Here is a 26964-nt window from a genome sequence, read left to right on the forward strand (position 1 = left end):
GAGAATAATTTACTTTTTTCCTTAGCATTTCGACCTTATAATAGGTTCACATTTCCACTTCTCCTGGTAGGAATCTAATAGAAAAATGGCACAAGGCCATGCTATTCTTGTTAAAAAAATATGTTGCCCAAATCGATGATTCGCTATGTAGGTATCAGAAAAACCAGAAAAATCGCTCCATATATTCGTTGTAATAATGTTACTAAATAGGAAAAACATTAATTTGCGTACATTGCGATACAAACATTATTATTACTAGCTTATCGCTATTTCATCTATCAGTATTTGCCAGACAGTGTAACCTCAGCATGTCCGCACCTACGATTCAGTTGAATAATGAGGCAAAATGTCTTATTATGGGTATTGGTACCTGACTGGTAAATATATTCATTTTTATAATTAAAAATCATCATTGTGTCGTAAATTTTATGTCAAAATAAATAAAAGAACATGATAAAGTCTAATCTGCTAAACTTGCTTAAATTGAAGCCGATGATCATGATCACGACCTGGTAAAGTGATGAATTATTAAATACTTGAATGTTGTTAAGTATTTAATAAATATTTTCAAGATGTATATTCCAATGAGATTACTGATCACAATATATAGAAATATCCTGTTATCGTTAATGTAAAATAATAAATTACGATATGAAAAATATCTAAAAAAAATTAACCAAAGTATACGCGTATACCTTACCTTACAAATCGATCTTTGAAAAAGTGCATCAGCATGCCGTCGTTTTCTTTAATAGAGTAGTGGCGTCAACTATAAATCACGGGAAACAGTAGCGCTAAAAATAAACAGATTTCTTCTACTGCATGACACACTTTAACTATTTACCTAGAGATGGAGCTGTAAGTAAAATTATAGATTTCTTTAGATAGGAAAAGGATTACTTATGATAACCATATATAGATGGTGCTGTATTAAAATGCATGTTGAAACAAAAAAGATACAGATTTCTTCTATCCCGCAATACTGAATTTGGTTACTCATACAAAGATGGTACCACAAGAAAGTGTACGGATTTCTTGATTTTTTTATGATGTCAATTATATTTTGAAATGCCTTTTTAAAGATTATTTATTTATATATCTATATCTATATCTATAAGAATTTTTTCTAGAGAGGTTCATCTACTCTATTACAAATTTTATATGTCAATGTATTCATTTATTATTAAGATATAAGTTTAAAGTTTTCTTTCAAGAAAGAATTGAAAGATTATTAATTACGAGTAAATTGCTAACTTATTCATGCGCATATTTATCAATATGAATTGGCATATTTTGGTATTTAACATTGCGTTGCGATAACGTAATATGCAATTAACCTAAATTAACCACAAGTATTGATAACGGGAGATTTAACGTTACTGAATGAATTGATACGATAAAAACCTCGTAGACGTACACTAACCAATTACGTCTCACCGTATACCTCATTATCTTAGGACCAGGTTAGAATCCCCTAGGTTTTTGTTTACAAAATTGCAGAAAGTCTCGTGAGAGTCTCCTGGAATACCACATTTCGAATTTGTAATATTCAGAAGTTCTTTCAATATTGTAGGAACAGCAATACAAATTAGAGACAACTAATCTCTATGTCCTGAGAAGTAAATTAAAAATTCAGTTTTCTAACACAAGTAAAATATATCTAAAAATGCAAGTCATCGATCCCATCGATACATAATTTTTGCTGATAAGACCTATAAAACGATATTTCACAAGTTGATATTGTACACTGTTCAACGCCAGGTCCAAATGCCACTTGCTACTGAAATTACATTGAATAATGGCAAGAAATGCCCAGTTCTTGGGTTGGGAACATGGCTTGTGAGTTTGGAATAGTTTTGCCATATTACTGTGTTTCAATAAATACTAATATAACTTCATTGCTTCAGTCTTCACCAGGACAATGTACTCAAGCAGTCAAATGTGCAATCAAAGAGGGATATAGGCTCATTGATGCAGCCTGGCTGTATGGAAATGAAAAGGAGGTGGGTAAGGGAGTTAGGGAAGCCATAGAAGAAGGTATGAATATAGTTTAACAAGTGAAAACCCAATTTAATTTTAAGTCTAAGGCCTAGTCAAACGAGAAGATTTGTTCATTACTACCAAACTATGGAACACATTTCATGAAAAAGACCAAGTGGTGCCGGCTTTAAAAGAATCGCTGAAGAATCTGGGGTTGGACTATATTGATTTGTATCTGATTCATTGGCCAGTGGCTTCGCAAAGTGTTAAAGGACCCATTGACATTAATCTTCCATTCAAGGTATTACTCATTATCCTATTACTACTCAGAAATTCATTTACTTAATATTATAGAACACAGTAATTGTTGACCATGATTTCTGTGAAACGTGGGCTGGTATGGAACAATGTGTAGACTTGAATTTGACTAAAAGCATTGGATTATCAAATTTTAATAGCAAACAAATTCTAAAGATTTTGGAAAAAGCCAGAATTAAGCCTGTGATGAACCAGGTAAGCGTCGAAGATGAATATTTAATGAAGCATAAGAAAAGTTATTTCCTTGCTTTAGGTTGAGGTCACCCCCTTATTGAACCAGAAAAAACTAACGGCGTTTTGCAAAGAGAGGGGCATTGAAATCACTGCATACAGTCCTTTTGCATCCCCTGCAAGGCCCTGGAAGACGACTAATGATCCTGCAATTGATTTCGATGATCCTCAGTTAGTGGAGATTGGTCTGAAGTATGGAAAGAATAGCGCACAAGTTATTCTCAGGTCTGTATTCATAATTATTGATCAATTTGCAAAAACATTTTTTTTTTAACCAACCAGGTACTTGATTCAACTGGGTGTGATTCCAATCCCGAAATCGGAAAATCCAGCTAGAATCAAACAAAATATAAATATTTTCGATTTCGAGCTGACTTCTGAAGAAATGAAGATTTTGGATAGTTACAATAAAGACTTTAGAGCCATTGGTGCTGAAGATTTGGAAAAGAGTAACGATTTTCCGTTCAGGGGTGTTGAGTTCTAAATACACATTCGTTTATCGTACTGATTACTGACCTGGCATGACTTGTATTATGAGATAGTTTAATGACATAATCACAATATGGAAAAATAATAAATTATATAGCTTTAAAAATGAGTAAATTCGATTTATTTCGAAAATCTGGTGGCCCTGCTCCTCCCATACGAGGCCATACTGTAGAATTAAACTTCCATTATACAAGGATCTAGATTTATTTGAATATCTACTTATCTTGACATTTTGGTGTTTCACGAATAAATTACTTTGCATCATTCCTTCGCTTATATTAATAATTTTGTCTCGTTACTTAGTCGCTCCTCAATGGTTCAAGTGGAAGGGGATTAAAGGAATAGAATGTCATGCGCAGAGGCAATGTCAATTTTCACATAAACAGGGTGGAACTAAAACGAGTTCCTGTTCCCTATAAAATTCAATCTGAAGACACGCCGGAGGAAAAAGCCTTGCTTTTCAATTTCATCTCTTTGATTCTTATTCTAAATTACACTGATACTGAAGTTTGAAGCGATATACCTAGGGTCTGGGTGGTTGGAATGGGAATTTAAAGTTGAAGACACTGAATATATTGACATGTTTTCATCAACACTCTTCGTACACGAAAAGTACACCTATAATACTTCGTTACAACGTTGCTATGTATTGTCCTTGACATTTCCACAATTTTTCTTCTGAAAAACATCAGAACACGAGCTTTTTTTTCCAAAACACTGAAAATAATTGTTTGTTATTCGAATGATAACAAGCCGGGTTAAAGATTAATAAACAAATCCAAATAGCTCACAAACAACTGATTCGCCAATTACCATTACACAAGTACGTCTGGCCAGATAAACTCTACCCCACTGACACTATTCGAGAATGAAGAATTCGGTCGTTCTAGTTGTATTTGTCCTGAATTTGAGCTGTTTGTGTCTAGCTGAATACAATAATTACCATGGCACAACGTCAAATCAACGACCAAACACTTACTACACTACTGGTTCCAGAAATAATTTAGAGTGGTCCGACTACTCTTATAGCATTGACCAAGGAAACTGTATGGGTGAAAAATTGGTTGATGAGGATGTCAGGAAAGAGGCAGATCCGTACACTAACAAAAAAACAACAGTAAGTATGGAAATGGAGTATTATCCAGAAAATTGCGTTTTTCTCTGTGTGGTGGAGCAGTGCTCAAAGCTGTAAAAACACGAAATAAGACTCCTATGATTAGTGTGTAGAAAACGCATCTTACACTTTCACATAAGTATGGAAAGTATACATATGCGCACTCAACAACCCTTGTATTAATTTATAATCCACGTTACATTGTAGGTAACATTACAATACGTACTAAATTAATTTAAAATCGTTTTCAGTATACTTGGAATGGCCGCGACATATACCAAATTACCTGTATACGAGTCCTGAACCGTATGGCCAGAGACAAAAATGCGGCTGAAACCAGAATCAGCGAAGGGGGTGTCGGAAAGACCAGTGTGAGGATCGAAATGCGCGGCCAAGATTCTCAGATGATATACTACCACATAGAAATCTGGGGACAGCAGATCGCAAAACAGTCTAATGTTGCTTTTATGACTCGAATGCCCAATGATGTGTTGTATTTAAACGGCAAGAAGTATTGTGAATGCCGTTGATAAAATTAACTGGTTTATTATTACCATTTTATTTATTGTTATCAAATCAGATATTGTTAGAGCCATTGGCTTAAGTAACAAACCTGCCTTAAGGATTGGTTGAAGCTTTAAGGATCGTGCAGTAAAATACTTCATAGAAACATACGATTTTATATTTTAAATCATTTTTAGAAATATGGATATCTTAAAAAATATTTTTAGTTTTTTTTTAAATTTTTGGTACATATTTATTTCAAGCACGACTCTAATTTGATATTAAATTAGCTGATATATCTATTGCTATTACTTATTGAAGCAAAAATGGCTATCTAATGTAATGAGTGCTGGTATTAGTAGAAAACAACGACTTAAAACGACTATTACCCACAAAAATAAGGTTTGTTTGCTCAGGCTTCCAGAGATCATTTTTGAAACTTTATACAAGGGACGTCACGGCGAAATGTATTTATTAATGCGTGAATCTGTTAAAGACGAGCCTGGACCAACAACCCACTAGACAAAATTCCTCCTTTCACTAACTGGCGCCTAATTCCTGTTCATTAATATAATGAACAATATTTCAATTACTTCATTCTTCTAGTGTCACTAGATATACAGGGTGTTATCGCGTAAACGACTGGACTATTTAGAAAGCAAGACAACGTACATCATTTTTCAAACAGGAAGTGCAATTTTTAGGCAGAGTTATTGAATCATTGCTTAAAACCGTCCACCTAAACTTGATCCTGGTAAATTTTCAGGTGCATAAGAAATGCTTTGTCGTCATAACATCAATCTAATATAAATCAATTCCTTATAGGTTTTCAGACTGTACGAGAAACGAGTTTGGCAGAACTAAGCTTAAGCCGTGATTCAACAACTCTATTTAAAAGCTGCTCTTTCTGTTTGAAACCCTTGAAACACATAATATTTTTATTGATTATCCCTGCAGATACAAGGTTGTCAAAAATATATCTTATTTAGGCAAAGTGTTGCAAGCAATTCCTTACTAAAATACATGTGGTGTTTTAGAATTTTTGAGGTCTAACTTCCTATACTTATCTCAGTATGAATTGCTTTCCGGATAGTTTACATAAACTTTTTTCTAAGAAACGAGGATTTATATGTTTAAAAAAAATCTACAAATAAATGCGCCAAACACCCTCTATATTTAGTAACGTCGCCTCAACAAGATTAAGGAAAAAATCTCCAACAAAATGGCAGTCAAAGAAAATCGTCATAAGAAAAGACCCAAATTCGTGACAAACCCTTTTGACGACGATATTTTACGATTAATCTCAAAACGGCTAATTGACTTATTACTCCAAACACCATTCCCAGAGCGATCTAAAAATAAATTTGCCTAGCGTCTTGCGGAGATTGTTCCATTGGGCAGTAGGGACATTTCAATCTGGAATAGCATCGTTTTCACACACCTTCTCAAGATTAAAACGAAACATACTTGTTTCCGCTTGCCAGTTTTTGCAAAGCGTCCTTCGATATCACGTGACCGCAAATCAGTCTCATGGGAGGATTGTTTTTCGTCGATTGTTGCCTTAATATGGGGCAGGCGAACATTGAGTGGTACCTGCTGTCTGAGCCTAAGTCAATCTCAATCTAAATTATTAAATAATGTTAGTTATATATCGATCAAAAATTCAAGTTTAAATTTCCACCAAAAAAGACAACTTTTACTAACCGGAAGTTCTTCAGTTCCCTTCCATATCTGACTGACCTGCCTCTGCATCATGACTTGTTTTATGTTGAGTAGAGCAGGAATTGCCTGACATCCTGCATTAATACAAGTAATTAAAGGGCTATTAACACACACTCCGAGCATCTGACACGCGTCCTTGATAAACATCTCGTAAATCTCTAACCACATTTCACTATCTGTGGTAAAGTACGAACTATAGGGAGAATGGCTTATGCCATTGGGTACGTATAGTAACATCCCCATTAAAGTCTGAATATCTACAACAGCAAATAAGCATATAAAGCCTCTGCTATATTAGCAAAAACACACCTTTTTCATGTTTATGAACAAAGTTCCTAAAATGATTTCTTGCATATGCAATTGCATCTGCCTGATAAACAGGTCCTTTTCTTAAAAGTTCTATATACTTTAACCTATGGATCATGAACTCCAGAGGAGAATTTTGTGCTTCTAGAGCATCATGGAGGGCTGTAGCCCATGCTATCAAAGGCTCCAAGTTTCTATTATTTAAGCTTTCACAAATGTGGTGAATCTGAGTAAAAGGCTCTTTATCATAACATTCTACTGAAACCTGGGCCTCTTCAACTAAAGTATCTGCGACATCATGCATTCCTTGCCTGCAATTTTGGACCCACAAAATTCACTTCAAAAGTGTTATAGTTGGTAAAACTGACCTGTAGTAATGGTTACAAATGACCTTATTTATAATATTAACTTTTTCTGGGTCATTGAACACACTGTCTCTGCTGCAAGCTCCAAAATCTTGGATGAAATTACGATCAATCGATTTTCCTACTTTGGAAACAGAACTGTGTAGATCTCTGTGCTCTTGCGTAAGACATGACGTTACATCTTTTATTTTCGTCATTGTTTGTTTAAGTAACTCTTGCTGGACACTTGTCAAAATGTGGTCTTCAGGAGCTAAAGTTAAGAAAAAGACATAAAAAAACTATTTTTGGGGTAGATATCTGATTAAAGAAAGTGGCACTGAAGTCATTTTTTCCAAACACAATATATTAGACTAACATATTTAGACTAACTTTATTTAAATTATGGGTTCTGCTGGGACCCCTTGTTTTCTTTTTAATTGGTTGAGGAAATTACTAACAACAAGCGAATCTGGTTTACTGTACTGCAGAGTTTAATATCCAGACTGGTATTAAAAATTCTTAATCTTGTCAGATTTTTCTTATGACTATTTACATGCGTCTTTATTACTAAAGAATCACCTCCCACAATATTTGTACTCAATTTCTTGATATCCTGTTTTCCTTGGTCAAACCTAAGTTGGAATCAAAGGTGATAAATCTGAAGATATGTCTCTTGAACCATGTATTAGTATAGTGAAATGTTTCAGCTACAACTTGCTGAAAATTATTAGGTTATCAGCTCCATTATCGGGCCCTTTAGCTGGCCATTGACCTACTAGTCAAAACAATCAGCACTAAATACATTTTTCTAATGGAAGAGTTGTATATAGTTTTACTCTATTGAATTGCAGCATAAGTTCTAAGCAAGAATTTCATTAACCCGGATACAAAGCAAATGTGGATACTTGGTTCCGAGATTACGCAGAAAGTTTTAAAATAGATTAATTTTTAACAAAGAAAGAACGTACCATTTTGCAACTCCTGTTTCAGGCTGCTTATTTGATCCACCAGGTCCGAGAGGACCCGCTTACCATGTTCGTTAATTCCTGTAAATTTGGCAATTACTTTTTCCACGTCTTTTTCCACTGCCAAACACGCTTCCATGTTTATTTTCTTTTTAAAATTTAAAGTTTTCTATTTGTTTTAGACAATTCATTTCGTTTCCCTTAATAGGTGACCAGTTTTAACAGAGCCAGATGGATTTAACTTTTGACAATGACATTGACGCAATACAACCAGGAGAATGTTAGAGAGAATAGAAAGTGCAGAGAGAAGTAGTTTCATAAGTCCCTACTACACTCTCAGCCAAACTCTTTGGCTTTAAAAGACCGCCGTTCGGTGTTTTTCGGATGGAAGTTTACATTTGAAGCGAATTTTAAAGACACGTCCTGTAGTTTTTCATAATTAAAATATGGTAAAATTACAATTTATCTCCCTTTAAAAGAAATTTTGTAATTTTCTCAATCATGTTAAAAAAGTTGTTTTAATTTCTAAATATGGGTAATGAACAGTCGCAAATACCGGGAATAGAGATCGAACAAAAGGCCATAGAAGTATCTGATTTCTGGGCTCAACATAATGCCACTGTGAACAATCTGCAGAACGGGTCGAAACTCTCGATATTTGTAGGAGATATCTTCTTAAACGAGCCCTTCTGGGTGCCTCAAACTCCTTTAGAAAGGTTCAACAAGGTATTCCTCATCAGTAACTGTTAGACCAATGCTTTAATCCTGATGTAAATCATTATGATACAATAACTACAGGATTCCACTTGTTTCTTTTAGAATCTGATGCTTTACCGTCATCCAAGCATCATCCGTTATATCTCATCATGGCAAAAGGCCAACAAGTTTTTCTTGGCTGTCGAGGAAGTAATTCCCTTATCTCATTTATTAGCTCATATGACTACGATAGAAATTTGTCTTGGCTTATACTCTATCCTGAAAGCCTTGAGTTTTTTGCATGAAAATGCTGATGCCTCCCATAACAATGTTTGTTTGGCTTCAATTTTTGTAACCAAGGAGGGGACTTGGAAACTGGGAGGATTAGAATACCTTTGTCGTTACAAGCACTTAACGGCTGAGTACCTGCAAAAATCCAGATCTCATAGATATGGCAAAGCAATAGACAGTAATGAGGGTATGCATGTACAGAACAATGTTGGAAGAAAGGATTTTGTAGATACATTTGCCTTTTGCATATTTGCCATTGAAATTTTGAAAGGCAAAAACAGTGGTATGTTGATTTAGGTATTTTAGAACAAGACAGACCTTAAAAGCCATTTTTATAGACATGGATATTTTAAATACATTTAAGGAGTTATGTACTAAAGTAGTGCAAGAGCCAAATGTGTTGCTTCGGCCCAAATTAATATCTCTACTAGAACATGAGCTTTTCAAGCATAAATTTATTTTCATTCACTCTTATCTTATTGAATTGCCCTTGAAGGCTGATAGAGAAAAAACAGAATTTTTTACGAATTTAAAACGTGAACTGGAGGAACTGGATGAGCAAGTTGTGGCTAGTCAATTGGGTCGCCTTTTAGTCTCTAGGATGGTGCTTCTAAATAAGACAGCAAGGAATTGTTTATTGCCATATATTTTGATTCCAAAGAATGGTAAGTATTGTCACTGATGTTATAGGGAAAAGGATAATATTTGAAGAGAATACCAAAATGATTGTTTTTGACAAAAATCACGTTGTAATGGCCTCATTTTTCAACCTTGAAAATCTAGTATTTGATGTTCAATATACTTCACATTCAACACCATTAAAAAAGTCTTATCTTGTTTCAGGTGAAAACAGTGCCTTATTTTCTGACTCGGTTTTCAGAAAATACATAGCACCTCAACTTTTAAACATATTTTGCGTTAGAGATGCCCAAATTCGACTTCTGCTTCTAGAATACTTTTGTCACTTTATAGATTCTTTCACCAAAGAAGAACTACAATTACAAATTTTGCCAGAAGTATGTAAACTTCTTAGTTCTTCCATAAAAATCCCATTTCTTAAACTTCTTTTTTAGCTTTTGGTTGGAATTAAAGACACGAATAACGAACTAGTAGCAGTCACTCTGCATACATTAGCAGATCTAGTGCCAGTTCTTGGGGCTGATGTAGTGATTGGAGGCAAGCGCGCTAAATTATTCAACGACGGCCGCCCAAAACATCACAATTCTTCCCGCAAATCGTCTAAAAATCCTCAAAAATTTAATTCTATGGTTGGTCAAAATCTTCCAATCATTGGGCCTGAATCAAGCGCAACAAGCTCGAGTGTTGAATTAAATACAAGTCCCCATGAACTTCCAGAACGACCCAGACCTGATGGTGAAGAAGGAGAAACGTCTACAGAGGAAATTGAACAATCGGCAGAAGAAGATGTTGATATTTGGGATGATTGGGATAACGAGAATGTGGAGGGAATTGGCGAAATGACATTAATAGAAGATATTACTGACACTCACTATTTACATGTAAATGACATAGAGGAAGTTAGACTGTCGGAAGCAAATTCGAATAAAATAATGAATGGCAGTAAAACGAAGAAGATAATAGACATTACAGAATTAGATATTAAAAATCAGACTAAAATGGAGTTGGAACAGAATGAAATTGATTTTTTTGAGGATATGGAACCGGTGATACGGACGAATAATAAATTTGTAATCAACACTACAATAGGAAAAACCGGTGATTTAGTTAGCAGCAAACTGTCAGTTAATACGGGAGATGTGAGTGAAGAAGGTTGGGGAGATGATTGGGATTAATAGCAAATACTAGTTTACAACATAAAATGTTATATTTTAAATTTGAGAACTCAGTTACGTTTTGTACTTTATTATATATTTGTTTGGATTACGGGTGCTCCAACGAATTTTTTGCATTGTCTCGTGTATCTTTTGTTATCGTAAAGTTTTACAATACATTAATGATTATTTACATGTTTGAAAATATTTTAATTTCTGAAGAAACGGAAAGGTAGTTCTTGAAGTAGTCTTTAATGAGAAAAAGTATATAAACAGCAAAATTTCCATTTCCGCGTTTCCACCTCGGATATCCACAGACATTCTTTTCTCTTAAGGAACACTAGTTAAAATTTGCAATTTAACCACTGTGAATTTAGACAACTGGGGGTATCTTTCAAATTTTAAATGAAGTGATGTAGGTACCTTTGATTAAATATGTGAAAAGAAATACATACTTACCTACAATTATGCAATCAGGAAAACCTCTCCTAACTATATTTATTTGAATGATGATAGATAAAATCATGTACCTAATTATATAACATAAATAATTAATAATTCTAATTTCATAAAAATGGGTTCATTATGACAATAATTTTTTATTTCATAACTGGGTGCCTAGGAAATACCTCACCCTATTTAAACAAAATAAATTATGTCCAGGACATCCAGTAGGACAAACAAAAGAGAACAATACAAATATAAATATTTACAAAATCTTATTTGCAAGAAAATGTCAATGTTGAGTACCTGCTTAATTATAAAATGGATTATAGGTAATCCAATGGGCTCTGTCTTGCTCCTGTTCAGACTTGTGAGATGTGAACAATGACTTATAAACGTCAGTAGCTTTGTTATCCTTGGCAATACTGTAAGCTGCAGCCATTTTCTTCAATTCTTCAGGTTTTGTTACTTTCCCTGAAGCAATAACATTGCCAATTTTTGATAAAGAACTTGAGGGACCTACAAGGGTTTTAGCTCTTTTAGCTGTTTCTTCACAACTGGGTCCTGAACGTTTACTTCCTTTCATATTAGCATCCTCAGGTAGGAATGTAGTAGGAATTGCACTTGAATTGCTTGGTGTTGAAGGTTCAACTTTAATTTTCTTTTTATCTTTTTTATTTTGTGCTTGACGGATATGCATTCTTGACTTCATCAATGCCACATCTTCCTCAGTTGAAGCATTCAAAGTAACCACATCATTATCTTCGAAAGGTTTTGTACATTTGTGGCAGTTTTTGGTGGCAATTTCCTTGTATGCTCTCTCAGAGAACACACAACCGCAACTCCAGAGAGCCACAAACCTGAACTTGCCATTCATTTCAAGCCCCAAGACTGGACAAATATAGGGAAAGCCTCGATGATCAACAGCTCCTCCCTTTTTATCTTCTTGGCTTTTGTATTCAGGATTTTTAGTGAGTTTTAAATTCTTGACATCTTTGAGACTTTTGATGTAGTGAAACTGGGTGGGCAATGCACTTCGGTCCAGTAAAGCTTCAATCAGTGACATCTTGTTGTATAATTTACCCAAGTGACACATTACGATGGGTTCTTGCAAGAGTTCTTGAGTTATAGCACAGCACTTCCACAAGGCTGCTTGCTCAGCATCCTTGTCCTTTTGTTCTGGCCTCTTTTTAACTCTAACCAGTTCATCACGACGAGGAATGGTACCACCATCACAACCCATTATAACAATAAGGAAATTTTTTACTTGTGAAAGAGTAGGTAAATTTTAAATAAAAATTTAAGATTAGATGCACAAACTCACGGCCCAACGAACAACAAACGAATGTTGACACATGCGTCATGTAAGTGAAGTCTGTCGTAATCAGCTGATGACCGAACCTTGCTGTAACAATTCGAAAGCTATGAATCTAAAATGGCAATGACGCACCGTTCTTTGATGAAAATTGATAGACAGACAATATGCGCTCCATAGGTTTACTCGCTGTATTAACCAGATACAAAATAAAATAATAATGTTTGTAATGTATGTAATATTTACCCCTAATTTATATAAAATCAGAGTATAGTAGTAATAAAATTCTTTATTAGAAACAATCCCTTTCCATTTTTTCTCTTTAACATTGTAACAAGTGTGTATCCCTAAAATTCCCTTTTCTCTGCTTTTGATGTTATAGTGTGATATCCAACACTTCAAAACCATTTCCATAAACACACACCACCAATTTATTATCCCAAGTAGCTACTTGTAAACCTTGAGGGTCTGCTATTGCTGTGTTATAAGTTTTTATAGCTTTAAATTCCACTTCTCCATTGGTCGAAGTCCAACTACTCACTATTATTCTTTGGTCGATACTACAAGTTATAAAATATTTTTCAATTAAATAACAGCCAGTAATTTGCGCACAATGCACTCCGCTGCTTTGAAATGAATTTATTTTTGAAACTATTAGGTTGGGCTCTTCTGATGCAAATAAGGCTAAACTTGTACAGTTATCATCTCCTCCACTCAAAAGCCACAGATTATTCCCATTTACTAGACAACTAATACTGGTTATCCCGGACTGGTGCATTTGAAATGAACTTAACTCTACTGGATTAATTTCTGATATAGACCAGAATTTTATTTGTCCATCTGTAGCCATTGTCAATAAAATCTCCGCAGAGATCATGGTAATTCTGTCTAGTTTTGTTATGCTATGTTGTGAGTGCACAATCGAATTTTTCTTGATTAACTGGTGGTCTCTAGAGACCTTAAAGGTTATTATAGAACCATCAGATCTTCCAGCAAATAGCAGTAAAATATCGTTGACTTTAGTAATCAATACATCCATTATTCTGGTTTCAGAGTCTTCATGTCCTAATGGCTCATAAAAATTATACTTTTCTTTACAAGTAACACTGAATTTTTGATCACATTTTAGCTCCCAACAAATAATTTGAGCGCGTCCTCCCCCAGTAACCAACAGATATTTACTAGATTTTTCTATAAACCAAAGGTCCATTGCTCTAATACTGGATAAGTGTACTTTCAAACTTTCCAAAACTCTTAATTGGTGTTCTTTAATTAGGCTTATGCGCAAAACCGTGTCTTCACCCCCAGAAATCACAACTAAACCATCCGCCTTATGAAGAATTTTCGCACAATTAATTTCCTTTATATGATAGCCCTCTACAACGCTGGTAGGCTCCAAATCTTCCCTGTTTGTTTTAATTGAGTGAACAACTTTCTCTTTAATAAATGAGAATTGAAAAGCATCAGAGGTGATCAAGTGGTGCCAGGATCTGTGGCCTCCTCCACAAGGTACCTGAAACAATATCCTCTGGAATTTTAAGTCTGAGACAATAAACTGATTTCCCCCAAAAGACAGAAGCAGATTATTGTCCAGAGCTGCTAACCATGAGAACTTTGTTTTACTGGTTTCTATGCAATTTAAATGGCCATCTTCACTGTCTAATAAGTATTTTTTTATCAAGCCATCTCTGCCTAACGAAACTATCTCCTTAAGGCTTCGTTGCAAGCAGGTAACCCCCAAGTAGCTGTGTGCTCTCCAGAGGGAATTTAACCTGTTTTCAGAGCCAATTTTATAGTTGTGAATATTTCCCTTGCGGTCTCCAAGAAGAATATGATCCTTGTAGAGACAAGCTGCAGTGGGCCAGGGCTTCTTTGAAGTTGGCAGCTTTAAATTCTGAGCAAACTTAATGGTATTATTTTTCAAGAAATATATGGTGGCAACAGAGTTTTTCTGAGAAACTAGAAATGTTCTGCAATCCAGCCAATGGAAGGAAAATATTCTTGATTGATTGTTCAGGCGGAATTTATGCTGGAGTTTCACAACTCGCTCCTGTTCACGAAAAATGTATATTTGACCTTCAAATCCAGACAAAGACAATAGTCTCCTACAAGGACTAAACTGCATGATGCAATATTTTTGCAAGCCTGTAAAGTCTCCCACAATTGACCACTTATTTTCGAAATTATTATAGTAAAGAGTACCAGTTTCAGAGAAGCAAACCAATCTTCCAGATTTGAACAAACCAACATTTTTAGGACTTTCTAGTTGCGGCAACATAGTGCTTTGATTCAAAGCTTTCAGGTTGGCTTTAAATGTTAATACTGCTCCATCATTTCCTCCAGTACACACCACATCTGTCTTGGAATTATAACACAATGCCCACATAGATCCACCTTGATGAATGTTAATTTTTCTCAATAGTAATCCTTGAAAATTCCACAATAACAAAAAGGAATCCTCCCCTGCAGTCATGAAGAAATCATCCATAATTATGCAACGAAATACTCTAGACAGGTGGCCATATACCTGGCACTCCATTACAATTTCAGTTAAATGTGAATTATTAGGTGTTATACTAGTTAATGAACTAGAATTTTTTACCCTCCAGAGAATGGCCGATCTGTCATCTGATGCCGAACATATTAATCCTTTGGTAGGATTATAGTTAATGGAAAAAATCACTCCCTAAAGAATTTTTTAAGTTAGAAAGAAGAAGTATAATGAGCTAGTTTGTAATGCTTACTTTATGCTGGTTTAATCGCTTCAAAACAACAGCCAAACCATTTTCATTTTGGCAAAGTGGTTTCCATAATAAAATCTCACTAAATATAGTGCCAGATAATACAATTAACTCAGAGGCAGTGTCAAAACATAAATGAGCACTATACAAAATACACCTTTCCTCACATTTAACTGACATTTCAAAGTTGAAGGCCTCATCCCAAATTGTAATTTTATTATGCATGAAAACAGTTGCAAATTTTCCATTATTAGCAATCCACTTGGCATCCAGAATCCAATCACTAAGTTTGCGCTGATTGCCAGTGCTACTGCTAGTGGAATTTGTTTTGATTGACTTCCATTGTATTCGTAGCAAAGTAATGTGTTTGCCCCCATAGATTATAAGTATGGTTTCAGTTGAATTTGGTCTAATGCCAGTAATGTTTTGCCCATCAAAAATTTGGTGTCTTTGTACTAGGTTGTTTGTCAGTGTATCATAGATTTGTAAATTTCCACCAGTCCCTGAAATTTACAAAAAAGAAATGGGATAAGAAAGAAATCTATGTTATTTTCATACATAAAAGCCAATCAAAAGAAGATATGGGTAAGGCCAACGAAACAAGTATTGATAACTTGATTGACCATAATGTAACAGGTTTTTTTTTTGTTACCCCATTCAATCAAAGGGTTGACTAATGCGATGCTTCCTAAGACAGTTAATGTTTATTCGCCAGAAGTAAATATCAATGTCATAACTTGGTGTTCACTTCTACAGTTATTGATAAATACGGATTTTTTATTTTTGCTAAAACAGTGTTTTAATAATAAATTACTCAGTAGCAGCTCATAAATACTGTTTGTGACTACTGCCAGAAAGCTATTTATCATGTAACATTTTGAGTAGTTAAAGACTGACATTAAAAAGCTCACAGCATTATCTCAATATTGACAATCATCGCCATCATAAACTTCTGAGTATCTGTTCTTACCCACAAATAAGTAATTGCCAATAATTTCTACACATGTAATATCTGTGTGGATATATAGGGATTGGAACATTTTATTGCAACAAATGCTAATATAAATGTAAATACTTTAGTAAATACCGCATAGAATTATTGAGGGAGGAATAAAGATACTAAAAGTTAATATAAAAGTAAATATAGCGCACTATAGGTAAAAAATGAATAGTTATAAAGAGTAACCAACGTTATGAAAATAATTGAAATTGAAATCTTAAATTTTCAAAGCTAACTAACCTCACTCTTCCTGATGGCAAGTGGCAGATGTCTTCACAATGGGTCCTAACTTAAATTTGTAAGACAAATCTAAACGTACTAATTTGGTACATGTAAAGTTTTGAATTTTTATTCGTTTTGAAAAAACATGATAGAAATGTGGCAATCATTTTGGCTCAGCTCAAACTGTTTGTAAGATATGACCCGATTCTCAAAGCTGCAAAACGCGTCATGTTTCGAACGTCAAAATCGCGCAAACAATTGAAAATCAGAATATCATTTGCTACGTTGCCAAAAAATGCCCAAATACATATACTGGGTGTTGTATTTGAAATCATGATAATGCCATTGCTCTCAGATATTATTGACAACGTTGTACTACTGAAAATTTCTCTATGGCTGTATATCGGATTTGCGGAGATTATCATTTATATTTCCTCAAAGTTTTCTAAGGAGCAGGTAACGAAAAGTCGCCCTGTATTCACGGATTCTTTCAACCACCAAAGGAGAATCAACATGATTAATGACAACATTTGTTTAGAATTGCTAGTTTTCCAGTGGCGTAGCTGAATTTTTCGACAGTATTTCTCCAAATACGTTGGCACGTAATCTATAAACTCACAGGTGTAGAAATGATTGTCTGAATAATTACTATGTAGAACCCAAAAATAATTATCATTACAAGGGCTTATGGCAAGAACGGGCTAATATTGTTAGGATTTTCTAGTCGGGAGGTTTTGCAAGTACCTACTTTGACACCTAATCAATCTCTCCATAGGCAGAGAAGCTCTTCTCCCAAGATTTAGAATGGTTTCAATTCAAAAAGGATCGAAACCATGCGAAATAAGGCGCCCCTTACGCACAGTTACAAATTGGTTGTAAATTAAATCGATGGAAGAATGTTCAAAGGGAATAACAAATATTCTCTTAACTTCAAAATTATCATAACTTTTATAAAATCGAATCAACAATATACAACTACAAAAATCTTATAAGTGAATTTAGGGTAACCTTTTACAAAGACACTCATGTGATTGAAGTGTGACTCTATCGATATAAACAACGTAACAACGATGTGGAATAATATTATTAAGTATGTGAATCACCGTGGAAAAAATAACTAATGAGCAAAATATAGAACATATGCTTTTGTAGAACGCTTGCCCGACAGGCTACAAAAAACGACTTAAAATAGTTTAGCACAATAATATACAGGGTGTCCCGGAGCAGCCTGTAAATATTTTAGGAAGCGATCTCTTAGGTTGAAGTACGAAAAAAAATTTCTATGAACATGAATCCAGAAATGAAGTCTCAGGGAGCTAGAGCCCTTCGAAGATGACGCTCCATAAATGGTATTTTATATAAATATCTCGGGCTACATGGATGAAAATTGTACCTGGATATTATTTTTATACTACAAATGCATGTAAGCACTAGAAAATTGCTATCGTCATTGGCGTAGAATTTCTAGGCTAAACATGCACCATTTACTCATGTTTTGAAGAGTACTGTATATTCTTAAATCAAAATTCTCCGTACATTTTTACGTAAAAACGATTCTCCTGCTGAACATACGTAGGATGCATCATTTGCGGCAAAATCGCGAAGAATTTCCTTTATGCATCACGATTTTCAGAGGTTTTCAATCGTGCTCGTACTTTATCCATGTGGCTTGAATATCATCTGAGATACTTAGAAAATACCGTTCATAAGGCGTTATCTTCAAAGGGCTCTGGCTCTGTTGAAACTTATTTCTGGACTCATGTTCAAAGGATCTTTTCTTCTTATTTCGACCTAAGGAATTGCTTCTTGAAATATATTCCCGTCATCCCCGGATACCCTGTATAAACAAGAATTTGGTGTAAATATAAATAACAATTTCACAGTCCATATTGCTAATAAATAAGTTCTATGTATACGTTAAAAACCTAACAAACATTGTTATATTATTCAGTTTATTTATTATTTACAATATCACAATTCAATTGTTTAAGGTAAATTAATGATTTGTGTAGGTAGCTTTTTATTACATTACATTGATAGTATCTTACATCACGCTTGTAATTATTCATTATTTAAATATCTATTTTATTAAAACGTAGCGAATGTCAGTTTAAAATCCCCCTTTCATTGGGTGGCCCATAAAGGGATACCGGAGCATCTGGGAGATATTAAATTCTTCTACAAGAAGCTTTTTTACATCATTTGGGTGCACGATGTACAAGCATTTCCTAGTTCCAAACAGCAGCAGTATTATCCGTTAACTTTTATCAGCAACGATGTAGCTGTAAAAATAACGCTACAAAAGCCAGTCATTTGGAACCAAACGGTAAACACCAGTTGGTGGCGATTTTCCGATTTGAATCCTTGTGGTTTTATGCCAAACTGCTATGAAAATTATCAGCGAATGTACAATATGTTTCCCATTGGCTAGAAATATTATTAGTTTGCTTTTATATACAACTATTTGTACATCGATATAATTACTTAACAGTGTAACGCCCTCAGTTCGATAATAAGGTCCTATTCCGCACTTCAACCCTCTGCATGTACGAAGTTAGCTGATACATCAAGACCATTACGTACGAAAAGTTCATAACGCAGCTATTGACTTATAGTGCTATGACTTTGCGTACTTATTGAAATTTTTGTGATGTAGTGAGTTAGTTTTCAGCTATCGCCAATGCAGCGAGTTTAAACCAGACCTGAGCTCCAGATTCCCGAAAAAATAATCACAAGTAGTGTGACAAGCTGAAAGAAGGAGCTAAACCCAAAATTTCGCTTCTTGCAACAAGAAAAAAACATTTTATACAAACAAGGGAACACAACATTATTTAAATTGTCATAACACTTATACCATTAATGCACTGAAAGAAACTGTGCAAAACGCCTTCACTACTAAATAATGGAATGGTGGGAACTTTTACTTTCATTAGACCAATTTAAATGTACGAGTAAGGTCCATCTGTGAGGGCGCTACACAACAACAGTCAAGAATTCTCGTCTTTGTTGGTGCCTCCTCCGCCAGTACCGCTACCCTGACCAGTATTCGAGCGACCACCTCTCACCTGCTTGTACTCCAAACCTGGATCAAACTGCATTAAAACGAATACCTGAAATCGCATGCTTTTGGTTAATAAGTTTCAATTTTTAGGATTTAAATTTATACTTGATCCGTGGGTAGAAGCTGAAAGTCATCAGGCGGATTCGTGATGACATAGCGCTTACTGCTTGCATCACATGACGAGCTGGTGTCCCTAAATCGGTAAAGGCCGATGCACAGCATCCCGAATTGCTTCAGAGCGGCTACGAAGAGATCCCCGTATTTTCCAGTTTCGCCGAATTGGGCCAGAGGACCATCATAGAGGGAGATTTGGCCTACTCGGCAACGATCCCGATTGGCTAAACTTTCGGGAGTGCTAGGGAATAACATGAAGAATGCACTTGAAGTAGCTGGCAAAAGGAGCGTAGCAGAGGTTTCTCTTGATTATATTTTAAGTTAAGCTTAAAATTTAATAAAAAAATAATTAAGCCAAAATTTTTTCTCTCTCTTTTCGATTGTGTCTGGCTTGAACCCTAGCTTCAAGCCGTGGCAAATTGCTTAAGGTTTAGAAAAACACCTGGTCCAGGTAAAGTTTTAGAAGAGATAGCTGTGTAATTCGCCAAGACCGATCCCGGAGCGCTTCAGTGCATATTTAACCAGTGTCTGTTAAAAAGCATCTTGCTATAGATGTGAAAAACTGCAAAACTGGTTCGGTTGATAGACCCAAGAAGAATCCGCAGGATAAGCAAATGAGTTAAGTCTTGAGGACAAGGGTCAGTGGACAAAAAGACTTATGTCTGACTTAAATTTATGGATTTTGTGTAAACATAGGCTCCTAAATTACTACCTAACTCAGGCATTTAGCGGAAGCGGAAGCTTCAGGAGCTACACGTACCGTACAGCTAAAACGGGCCCAGGATTGCAGGAATTACGGACGACACTACTGAGCACTGCATTTTTCAATGCCCCTTATTCGAAGAACAAAAAGGACCGTCAAATGAGTGTGTGAACAATCTGACCGCAACATCTCTCATCAACGGGATGATAGAAAACAAAACGAAGGGAGATCATTGCAGTAATGCCATTTCTGCGATGGTTAAAGAAAAGGAACAAATGGAGCGTGCCGCTATTTAAGAAGAACAATACGGCCATGTAATAACCCAGTAAGGAAAAGAATTAGGCGAAATATACCACATAATAAGAGTGCGATAAATCCTTGTCTCTTAAAAGACGACGATAATTTGGCTTTTCAGAATTGTAAACAGCAGAATTTCGGATCTGCAAAGTGGATGGTGCAAAGAGTGCTCGCGTTTCTTCGAGCAAACCCTTTTAAAATCAGAATGGTGTACCACGTCAGATTCATACGATATTTCACTTCATGTTTTCTCATAGCAGGGGTAAATCGGTCCCCTCTTGAAGTTATTTCTTATTTGACACTTATAGGGTGTCTAAGAATATATCTCCAATTAGAGGCTTGTAGAACCTGTTTGTTTTTGAGTGTTTACGATACTCATTTTATATGTTGAATATACAGGGTGATTCACAACTTATCTATAAAATTTTAGGGGTAGGTGTATCATGAAAAACTAAGTCGATTTTGTAAGAACATTTTTTTGAAAATCCTTATAATTTCCGCGGAAAAAATTGTTAAAGTTTAACCATTGTATAACTGGACGACCATAATATTTACGTTTTTCTGCAGAATCCCTTTTAGGTTCATCGACCTTACGTATAATTTATAGTTAGGTCTCCCACGTGTCAATGGTTGGGAGATAAAGACATGGGTGATCCAACTTAAGGGTAACAATTTATGATGCCAAAATTGCTTACACATGTAAGCTCGCTTCTTTTATTTCGGGTGAAACAAAAGTACCCTTAAGTCGGATCACCTATGTCTTCAGCTCCCAACCATTGACACGTGGGAGACCCAACTGTAAATTATAAGTAAGGTTGATGAATCTAAAAGGGATTCTGCAGAAAAACGGGAACATTACAGTCGTCCAGTTATATAATGGTTAAACTTTAACAATTTTTTCCGAAAAATTTTTAAGGATTTTCCAAAAATTTTTCTTACAAAATCGACTTAGTTTTTCATGACAAACCTATCCCTAAAAATTTATAGATAAGTTGTGAATCACCCCATAATAATAATTAAATTGGATTAAATTGGTATTTACCTAATATACTAATCATTAAAAAAAAAAATTTATTAATATTTTAAAAAATATCATTTGCCATTACCTTCTTTCTAGATATATGTATATATAGACCATAAACAGCAACTCTCTAAAACTCCTTCAGTTCTCCGAAAAATTACTCCAAAACTGTCTTTAAATTCGCTATAATATTTAAATGCCCGCATCCCTTTAATAATAACAAGCGGTGCTCGCAAAAACCGGTTATATCCGCTTTGCGAACATTCCACTGCATGACCCAGTTACAGGGAAAAAAAAGCGACGCCACCAAGAACCGGTTTTATCCACATTCCAAACATTCCACTGGCAAGTGCTTTTAGCGCCAATCCAAGGTATGTAGGTCAGTCGGTCACCGTAGGTAAGACAAAGCAAGAAAATGCCGAGACGAAAGACAGAGAAGGAATATGCGTAACACGTACGGTCTTTCATATACAGGTAAAACCAGTTCAAGGGGGAGGGACATAGGGATTGTGCAGGTGGGAGAAGGACCGTATATGGTTTAATATGCCTCAGACAAAGATCAATGAAGTGGATTGCGCGGCTGGCAACTGACATGAGCATAGTTGTTTCGTTGTTTGCTGGATCTCTTACCATTTCAGGGTTTTTATTCGTAATAAGTTCTAGTGGCGAATTAAATTAGTTTCGAATTTTTAATTATTGCACATTTCTCTATTATAGCATAACTTGGTTACGTTATTAATGAATATGATGATGTGAATTCGCTGGATATTTGTTTATGAGCCTTTGATTAGTCGAAGACTGAGCCGGCAGCACTGTGCCTCTTGAGGTATGTTTACCTTTTACAAGAATGTTTAGTACCAATCAACTGTCATATGGGGAACGTTAGAGGTATCAGTTAATTCCATCAAAATAATACATAAATACGCGCATTTATGACGTTTGAATTTCTTATCGCTGTTTTATTTTGTCTCATCTTAAAAGAAATGAACTTATTTTCTGTAATAAACTAACCGAGCAAAATTCCAATAAAATCAAAAACATTCTAAAGCACAAAATCCGAATCGTTTTAACACATTCTCAAAACAAACCACCTCCTAGTGCCGGGCATTTCCCAATATTTCGATGGGGATACTCCTAATTCTATCAGTCATTTTTGCACGAAGTTAATCCAGATTTCTGGTACGTTCGCGCCAATGCTATTAAATTTGCCGACTAACATACCCCCCATATAGAAAAAAAACATTCGGTGACAGATCTGGAAACTTAGGAGGCCATTTGATCGAGCCATTCGTACTAATAATGTGATTGGAAAAAGTGGACTCTAAAAACTCCCTTACTACAGTTGCATTATGAACAGGGCAGCCGTCCTGTTGATACTAGATAGCATTAAAATTAATATCTTGCTGTTGTTGAATAGTAGGAATTATTTCTCCTGTTAAAAGATCAAAATATTTGCTAGTATTTAGGCTTCCCTCAATAAAAAACGGCCCAACAACTGAGAAAATGCCATTTCATACATTGTCTTTTTGAGGGTATTGAGTGCGTTATGGTATGCTAAGGTGTTTGTTTTCCATTGAATAACCTACAGCAATGGAAAGATTATTACGGCAATGCAACGAAAATGAAAATTTACCAGTAAATAAAATATTAATGAATTTATCATTTACGTCATGCCCTTTTCATCATATCCTAGCAAAATCCCATCCGCTTGATGTGATTCTCAAGAAAAACTTTTTAGGTGGTTTGCAACTTGTCGCACTTAAATTTATTTCTTTTTAAACACTCTTAACTGTTTGGGGCGAGATATCGAGTTCACTTGCTATCTGAACACTTACAAGAAAAATTAAATTCGGCCAAACTTCAACTTCTGTTTCAGAATTTTTACTAACATAAGTTCTGGTGATGGATTAATCGTTTTCTTTTTCATTTATTTACATTGCTGTTTTTTGCTGTCATATTTAAAAAAAATTCCGTCGCTGCGAAAGCAACAAAATCCATACTAATCTAAGCATCGAACTGGAGTGTACTTACTTCTGGCTGTGAATCAGAACTCTAGTTTGGTTAAAAAAACATTGAGAAACCTCTGTTTCTTTGAATCTGGTGCAAATATAGGTATATGTTTTCTTCATATAACTGACCTGTAGCCTCCTCGTAAACCCGCTCCTTCGGCAAGTATCAGTTCCAGTTCGGGAGTAGCTCCTCCAGTGATCAGTGAACGTATGAGTGTTAAGGCATTTTGGTTGAAATACGTCTTTAAACATGTAAAATTATTAAAGTTTCTCAGAATTTATGAGTGGCTTATTACCGTGGACATTAAAGAATCTAACACACTGACAGCGAAGGCGGTGCCGCAAGCAAATGGTTGTGTTAAGTACAACTCGGTGTCAGGATCATCGTCATCGTCTTGATCCAAAAATTGTACGTTACTGTCATTTACTAACTCTGAAATAAAATTGATAATTGCGTATACAGGTTAATCTCTGTAATGCTCGATTTTTTACCTGTAATCATTGGAACATTAGCTCCGTATACCGAACCCCTCCTTTGCAATATTATGGGACTTCCCACTGGCGTTCCATCTTCTTCATTCTCGTTATTTTGGCTCAGCACTCCTATCGTGTCATCAAATGTCATCGCTTTTATGTTAAGGGATGCCAGAATTGCCTCTTTGTCAGCCAGAGTCGGATCGTCATTGCTTGGCACTTTGGCTGAGAGAATACAGCACATATCACATAAGTTCACGTTAACAGCGCGAAGGTCTGCCCTACTCAATGGAGAACCCTGAAGAATGAAAAAGAGTGGTAAAATGGAAGGAATCTCAGTAGGTGCAGTAGGAGCTTACATTTAATACAGAAATCTTTGGTAGATTTTGTAGCATTTTCCATTCTCGTCGGATATAATCCACCGATCCTACAATGACCACGTGCTTCAGCTCGTGATAATGGAAATTGCTGGCTCTCAGGGGCATGACCAGGTTCCGGAGTCCTATAAGGGGAGAGTCAGGATCTGCGAACAAGCAAACCACCACGTGGCCGTTGAGCACTGTCATCGCAGCTTGGTTGCGATCCTAAAATTGAAATTAATTTCGGACTATTCAGGGAAAAATGTCCATGACAGTACCAGGATGCACTCCTCCAAGTTCCTGGCCGGACCCCAATGGAACATCCCCGTGCTGTCATACTTCATTTCAGTCTTTTCAAAGTCGAAATCTTTGGCTTGATCATCGGCTAGGCCCACTGGCAGCGCCACTCCGTTGTTGTTCTGGTTGGTGCCCCCGCTACTTCTACTTGTCGGCCTACAAATTCAAGATGCGACGTGCTAACGAAAAACTTGTTAAATTCTATCAAGAATAACGAGAACTAAAAACACCAACATCTAGCTTAAGTCCTAGACCGGCTAACGTCGTTTATCCTAGACGTACTTGCAGTAGCACATGCACATACTTCGAAAAACGTTAAAAGTTCTGACATTAATTTCGTTTGATCAACATCTAGGTTATCCTCTTACATGCCTTTAGGAAAAATTCTATGAAAAATGTGGCTGACCTATCAGCAGGTAGCAGAAAGTTAAGAACAAAAAACATTCAAGCAAACACTGCGTAAAATATTGCAAAAAATCTGGAAAGAAGGAGAGATAAGCGATCAAACTGGTCAAGTGGATGATAGGGGTGCCTTAAATTGATCAAAAATATCACTTTTCGATTAAATGTATCATGTAAACTCATTACTGGAAGTCACTCATAGAATCACAGAAAAACCATTTCCTTCGATGGAAGATTATAACGCGAAAATGCGTTGTTGTTAACGCAGTTATTTTAGCAAAAATTGAAGTTTAAGGAGGTATTAAAACTCATACTGAAACTACGTAAATTAAGTGATTCCTCCAAAAAAACGTATAACTTGGCAACGTGGTTATCGCGCATACACATTAGAAGTTTTCCCGAGTCCCTTTTTGCTACTAATTCACTTGAATTTAACTCAATTTAGCTGTAATTAATTGGAACGACTGAGAAGCTACTGATATTGGGACATTTCGTAGGTACCATATCAATGAAAGTGATCACTGCATTCCTTACCTAAAAAAATTTTCACTGAGCAATCTTGTTATTATTACCTAGACACCAACACTAATAAAGTCAACAAAATATCACCAAAAGCAAATCACTACTCAAGCTGCAACGTTTAAGTTTAAAGACCAGTGGCGGCATCGGCTTGTCTTTTCGTTAAAGAAAGCATGCATGCAAATTGCGCGAGGGACGCCACTGTTGTATAAAAAAAATTAGAAGAGTTAGTATCGGCTAAAGCGTACATGAGTTTTTTGACTTCATAGGCAAGATGATAGCCGGCGTAAGTCGTAGTGTCTGGATCCGGCGGGCTGAAAATAGCACACTGCTGATAGCACACCACATGTAGGTATAATTATTTTTTGTTAAGTAAGTAAAGCTTAAAATCGGTGGCGAAAGGTTCGAAAATTACGAGAAACAATCGAAGTACACAGTTTTTAAAATTTTCTTCAACTCTTAACGGTATTTACGTTTAAATTATTAGACCGGTTTTACCCAAAATCTGAGACCTCTCATGTACTGCTAAATCAAGACAGAAATCGTGCTGGAGAACTTGGACGCTATTTGCATATACCCTGTATGTACCGGATTAGCAGTCTTACGTATTCGTAATATCTAATTTCTTGGTAGGTTGGTAGTTTGTTGGAAAACTCTTATTCGTCGTCAGCTTATAGTACAGGTAGCCATACTGGGTGTCAAAGTTTCAAAATAGCTCTAAGTATTTTTTGAAATTTTTGTTTCAGATAGGAACTTTTTTAAATCAAAAATTCCACGTAAAATTTCACAATTGATAAGCGCTTTAGATCTATGAAATAATGATTTGTAGTGTACACCTCCAACTCATAAAATGTATTACCTTCTTCACTGCTAATAGGACAGAATCTTAAATTTAACCTCTATTAGTAGTGATTTAAAATCAGTATTCCTGTAATCATCCTAAAACCTTTAAATGTATAACATACCGGGAATTAAAACTAGGAGACACTAAGTTATCCGTAGCGTTCCTAGTGATGTTCGGTTTCACTTTGTTCACCTGTTTCGTGGAGTTCACCATATTCATCGTGGGGACTGTGCTATTCCTGTGGTTCTGATTGCGGTGGGCCACTAAAAACAGAGCGATCTTATTATCATCAAGTACCTGCCTCCTAATATGAAATTTAGGTGTCTGAACATATAAGGTATTACAGAGTACGCAAAACGCTTGGATGAACATTTTTAAAAGGGAGATTC

General features: G+C 35.6%; 6 protein-coding genes across 11 annotated transcripts in view; 2 read left to right on the top strand and 4 right to left on the bottom strand.

Moving 5' to 3' along the window:
* The first annotated feature begins 1679 nt into the window (after window positions 1-1679).
* LOC136410616 (aldo-keto reductase family 1 member B1-like) lies at window positions 1680-3082 on the top strand. The gene is made up of 6 exons (XM_066392872.1): window positions 1680-1839; window positions 1908-2037; window positions 2088-2281; window positions 2335-2493; window positions 2552-2754; window positions 2812-3082. Exons 1-6 carry the CDS (start codon window positions 1768-1770, stop codon window positions 3011-3013), a joined length of 960 nt encoding a protein of 319 aa, XP_066248969.1. The 5' UTR covers window positions 1680-1767; the 3' UTR covers window positions 3014-3082.
* A 1714-nt stretch (window positions 3083-4796) lies between these two features.
* Sou (required for meiotic nuclear division 5 protein souji) lies at window positions 4797-8200 on the bottom strand. Its single transcript, XM_066392870.1, has 6 exons — window positions 7977-8200; window positions 7033-7279; window positions 6668-6975; window positions 6341-6615; window positions 6104-6258; window positions 4797-6052 (listed from the first exon to the last, which is right to left on the bottom strand). The coding sequence occupies exons 1-6, from the start codon at window positions 8110-8112 to the stop codon at window positions 5989-5991; spliced, it is 1185 nt and encodes a 394-aa protein (XP_066248967.1). The 5' UTR covers window positions 8113-8200; the 3' UTR covers window positions 4797-5988.
* Window positions 8201-8386: 186 nt separating this feature from the next.
* LOC136410608 (protein-associating with the carboxyl-terminal domain of ezrin) lies at window positions 8387-10958 on the top strand. The gene is made up of 5 exons (XM_066392846.1): window positions 8387-8699; window positions 8793-9243; window positions 9299-9625; window positions 9804-9976; window positions 10034-10958. The coding sequence occupies exons 1-5, from the start codon at window positions 8505-8507 to the stop codon at window positions 10772-10774; spliced, it is 1887 nt and encodes a 628-aa protein (XP_066248943.1). The 5' UTR covers window positions 8387-8504; the 3' UTR covers window positions 10775-10958.
* Window positions 10959-11437: 479 nt separating this feature from the next.
* LOC136410618 (replication termination factor 2) lies at window positions 11438-12518 on the bottom strand. Its single transcript, XM_066392874.1, has one exon. The coding sequence runs from the start codon at window positions 12438-12440 to the stop codon at window positions 11508-11510; it is 933 nt and encodes a 310-aa protein (XP_066248971.1). The 5' UTR covers window positions 12441-12518; the 3' UTR covers window positions 11438-11507.
* A 337-nt stretch (window positions 12519-12855) lies between these two features.
* On the bottom strand, window positions 12856-16439 carry LOC136410420 (tRNA (34-2'-O)-methyltransferase regulator WDR6). Of its 2 annotated transcripts, XM_066392573.1 has the most exons (4): window positions 16224-16439; window positions 15257-15756; window positions 14715-15198; window positions 12856-14657 (listed from the first exon to the last, which is right to left on the bottom strand). In XM_066392573.1, the coding sequence occupies exons 1-4, from the start codon at window positions 16291-16293 to the stop codon at window positions 12889-12891; spliced, it is 2823 nt and encodes a 940-aa protein (XP_066248670.1). In that variant the 5' UTR covers window positions 16294-16439; the 3' UTR covers window positions 12856-12888. The 2 variants fall into 2 exon arrangements, with proteins under 2 accessions (XP_066248670.1, XP_066248669.1); XM_066392572.1 differs by having other exon boundaries at window positions 12856-15198; window positions 16224-16438.
* A 965-nt stretch (window positions 16440-17404) lies between these two features.
* Window positions 17405-26964, bottom strand: part of slo (calcium-activated potassium channel slo) — a 52696-nt gene continuing 43136 nt past the window's right edge. For 3 of the 5 annotated variants that reach the window (XM_066392643.1, XM_066392645.1, XM_066392644.1), the window contains 9 exons: window positions 26697-26838; window positions 25980-26045; window positions 24792-24966; window positions 24514-24738; window positions 24173-24452; window positions 23977-24113; window positions 23810-23922; window positions 19642-19891; window positions 17405-19585 (listed from right to left, as the gene is read on the bottom strand). In XM_066392643.1, the coding sequence (XP_066248740.1) occupies window positions 19463-19585; window positions 19642-19891; window positions 23810-23922; window positions 23977-24113; window positions 24173-24452; window positions 24514-24738; window positions 24792-24966; window positions 25980-26045; window positions 26697-26838 (1511 nt within the window). In that variant the 3' untranslated portion in view covers window positions 17405-19462. The remainder of the gene's footprint in view (window positions 19586-19641; window positions 19892-23809; window positions 23923-23976; window positions 24114-24172; window positions 24453-24513; window positions 24739-24791; window positions 24967-25979; window positions 26046-26696; window positions 26839-26964) is intronic. The other 2 variants (XM_066392647.1, XM_066392646.1) reach the window with 1 other exon arrangement.

The sequence above is a fragment of the Euwallacea similis genome, chromosome 8 (genome assembly GCF_039881205.1).
Source record: "Euwallacea similis isolate ESF13 chromosome 8, ESF131.1, whole genome shotgun sequence".
Taxonomy (NCBI): domain Eukaryota; kingdom Metazoa; phylum Arthropoda; class Insecta; order Coleoptera; family Curculionidae; genus Euwallacea; species Euwallacea similis.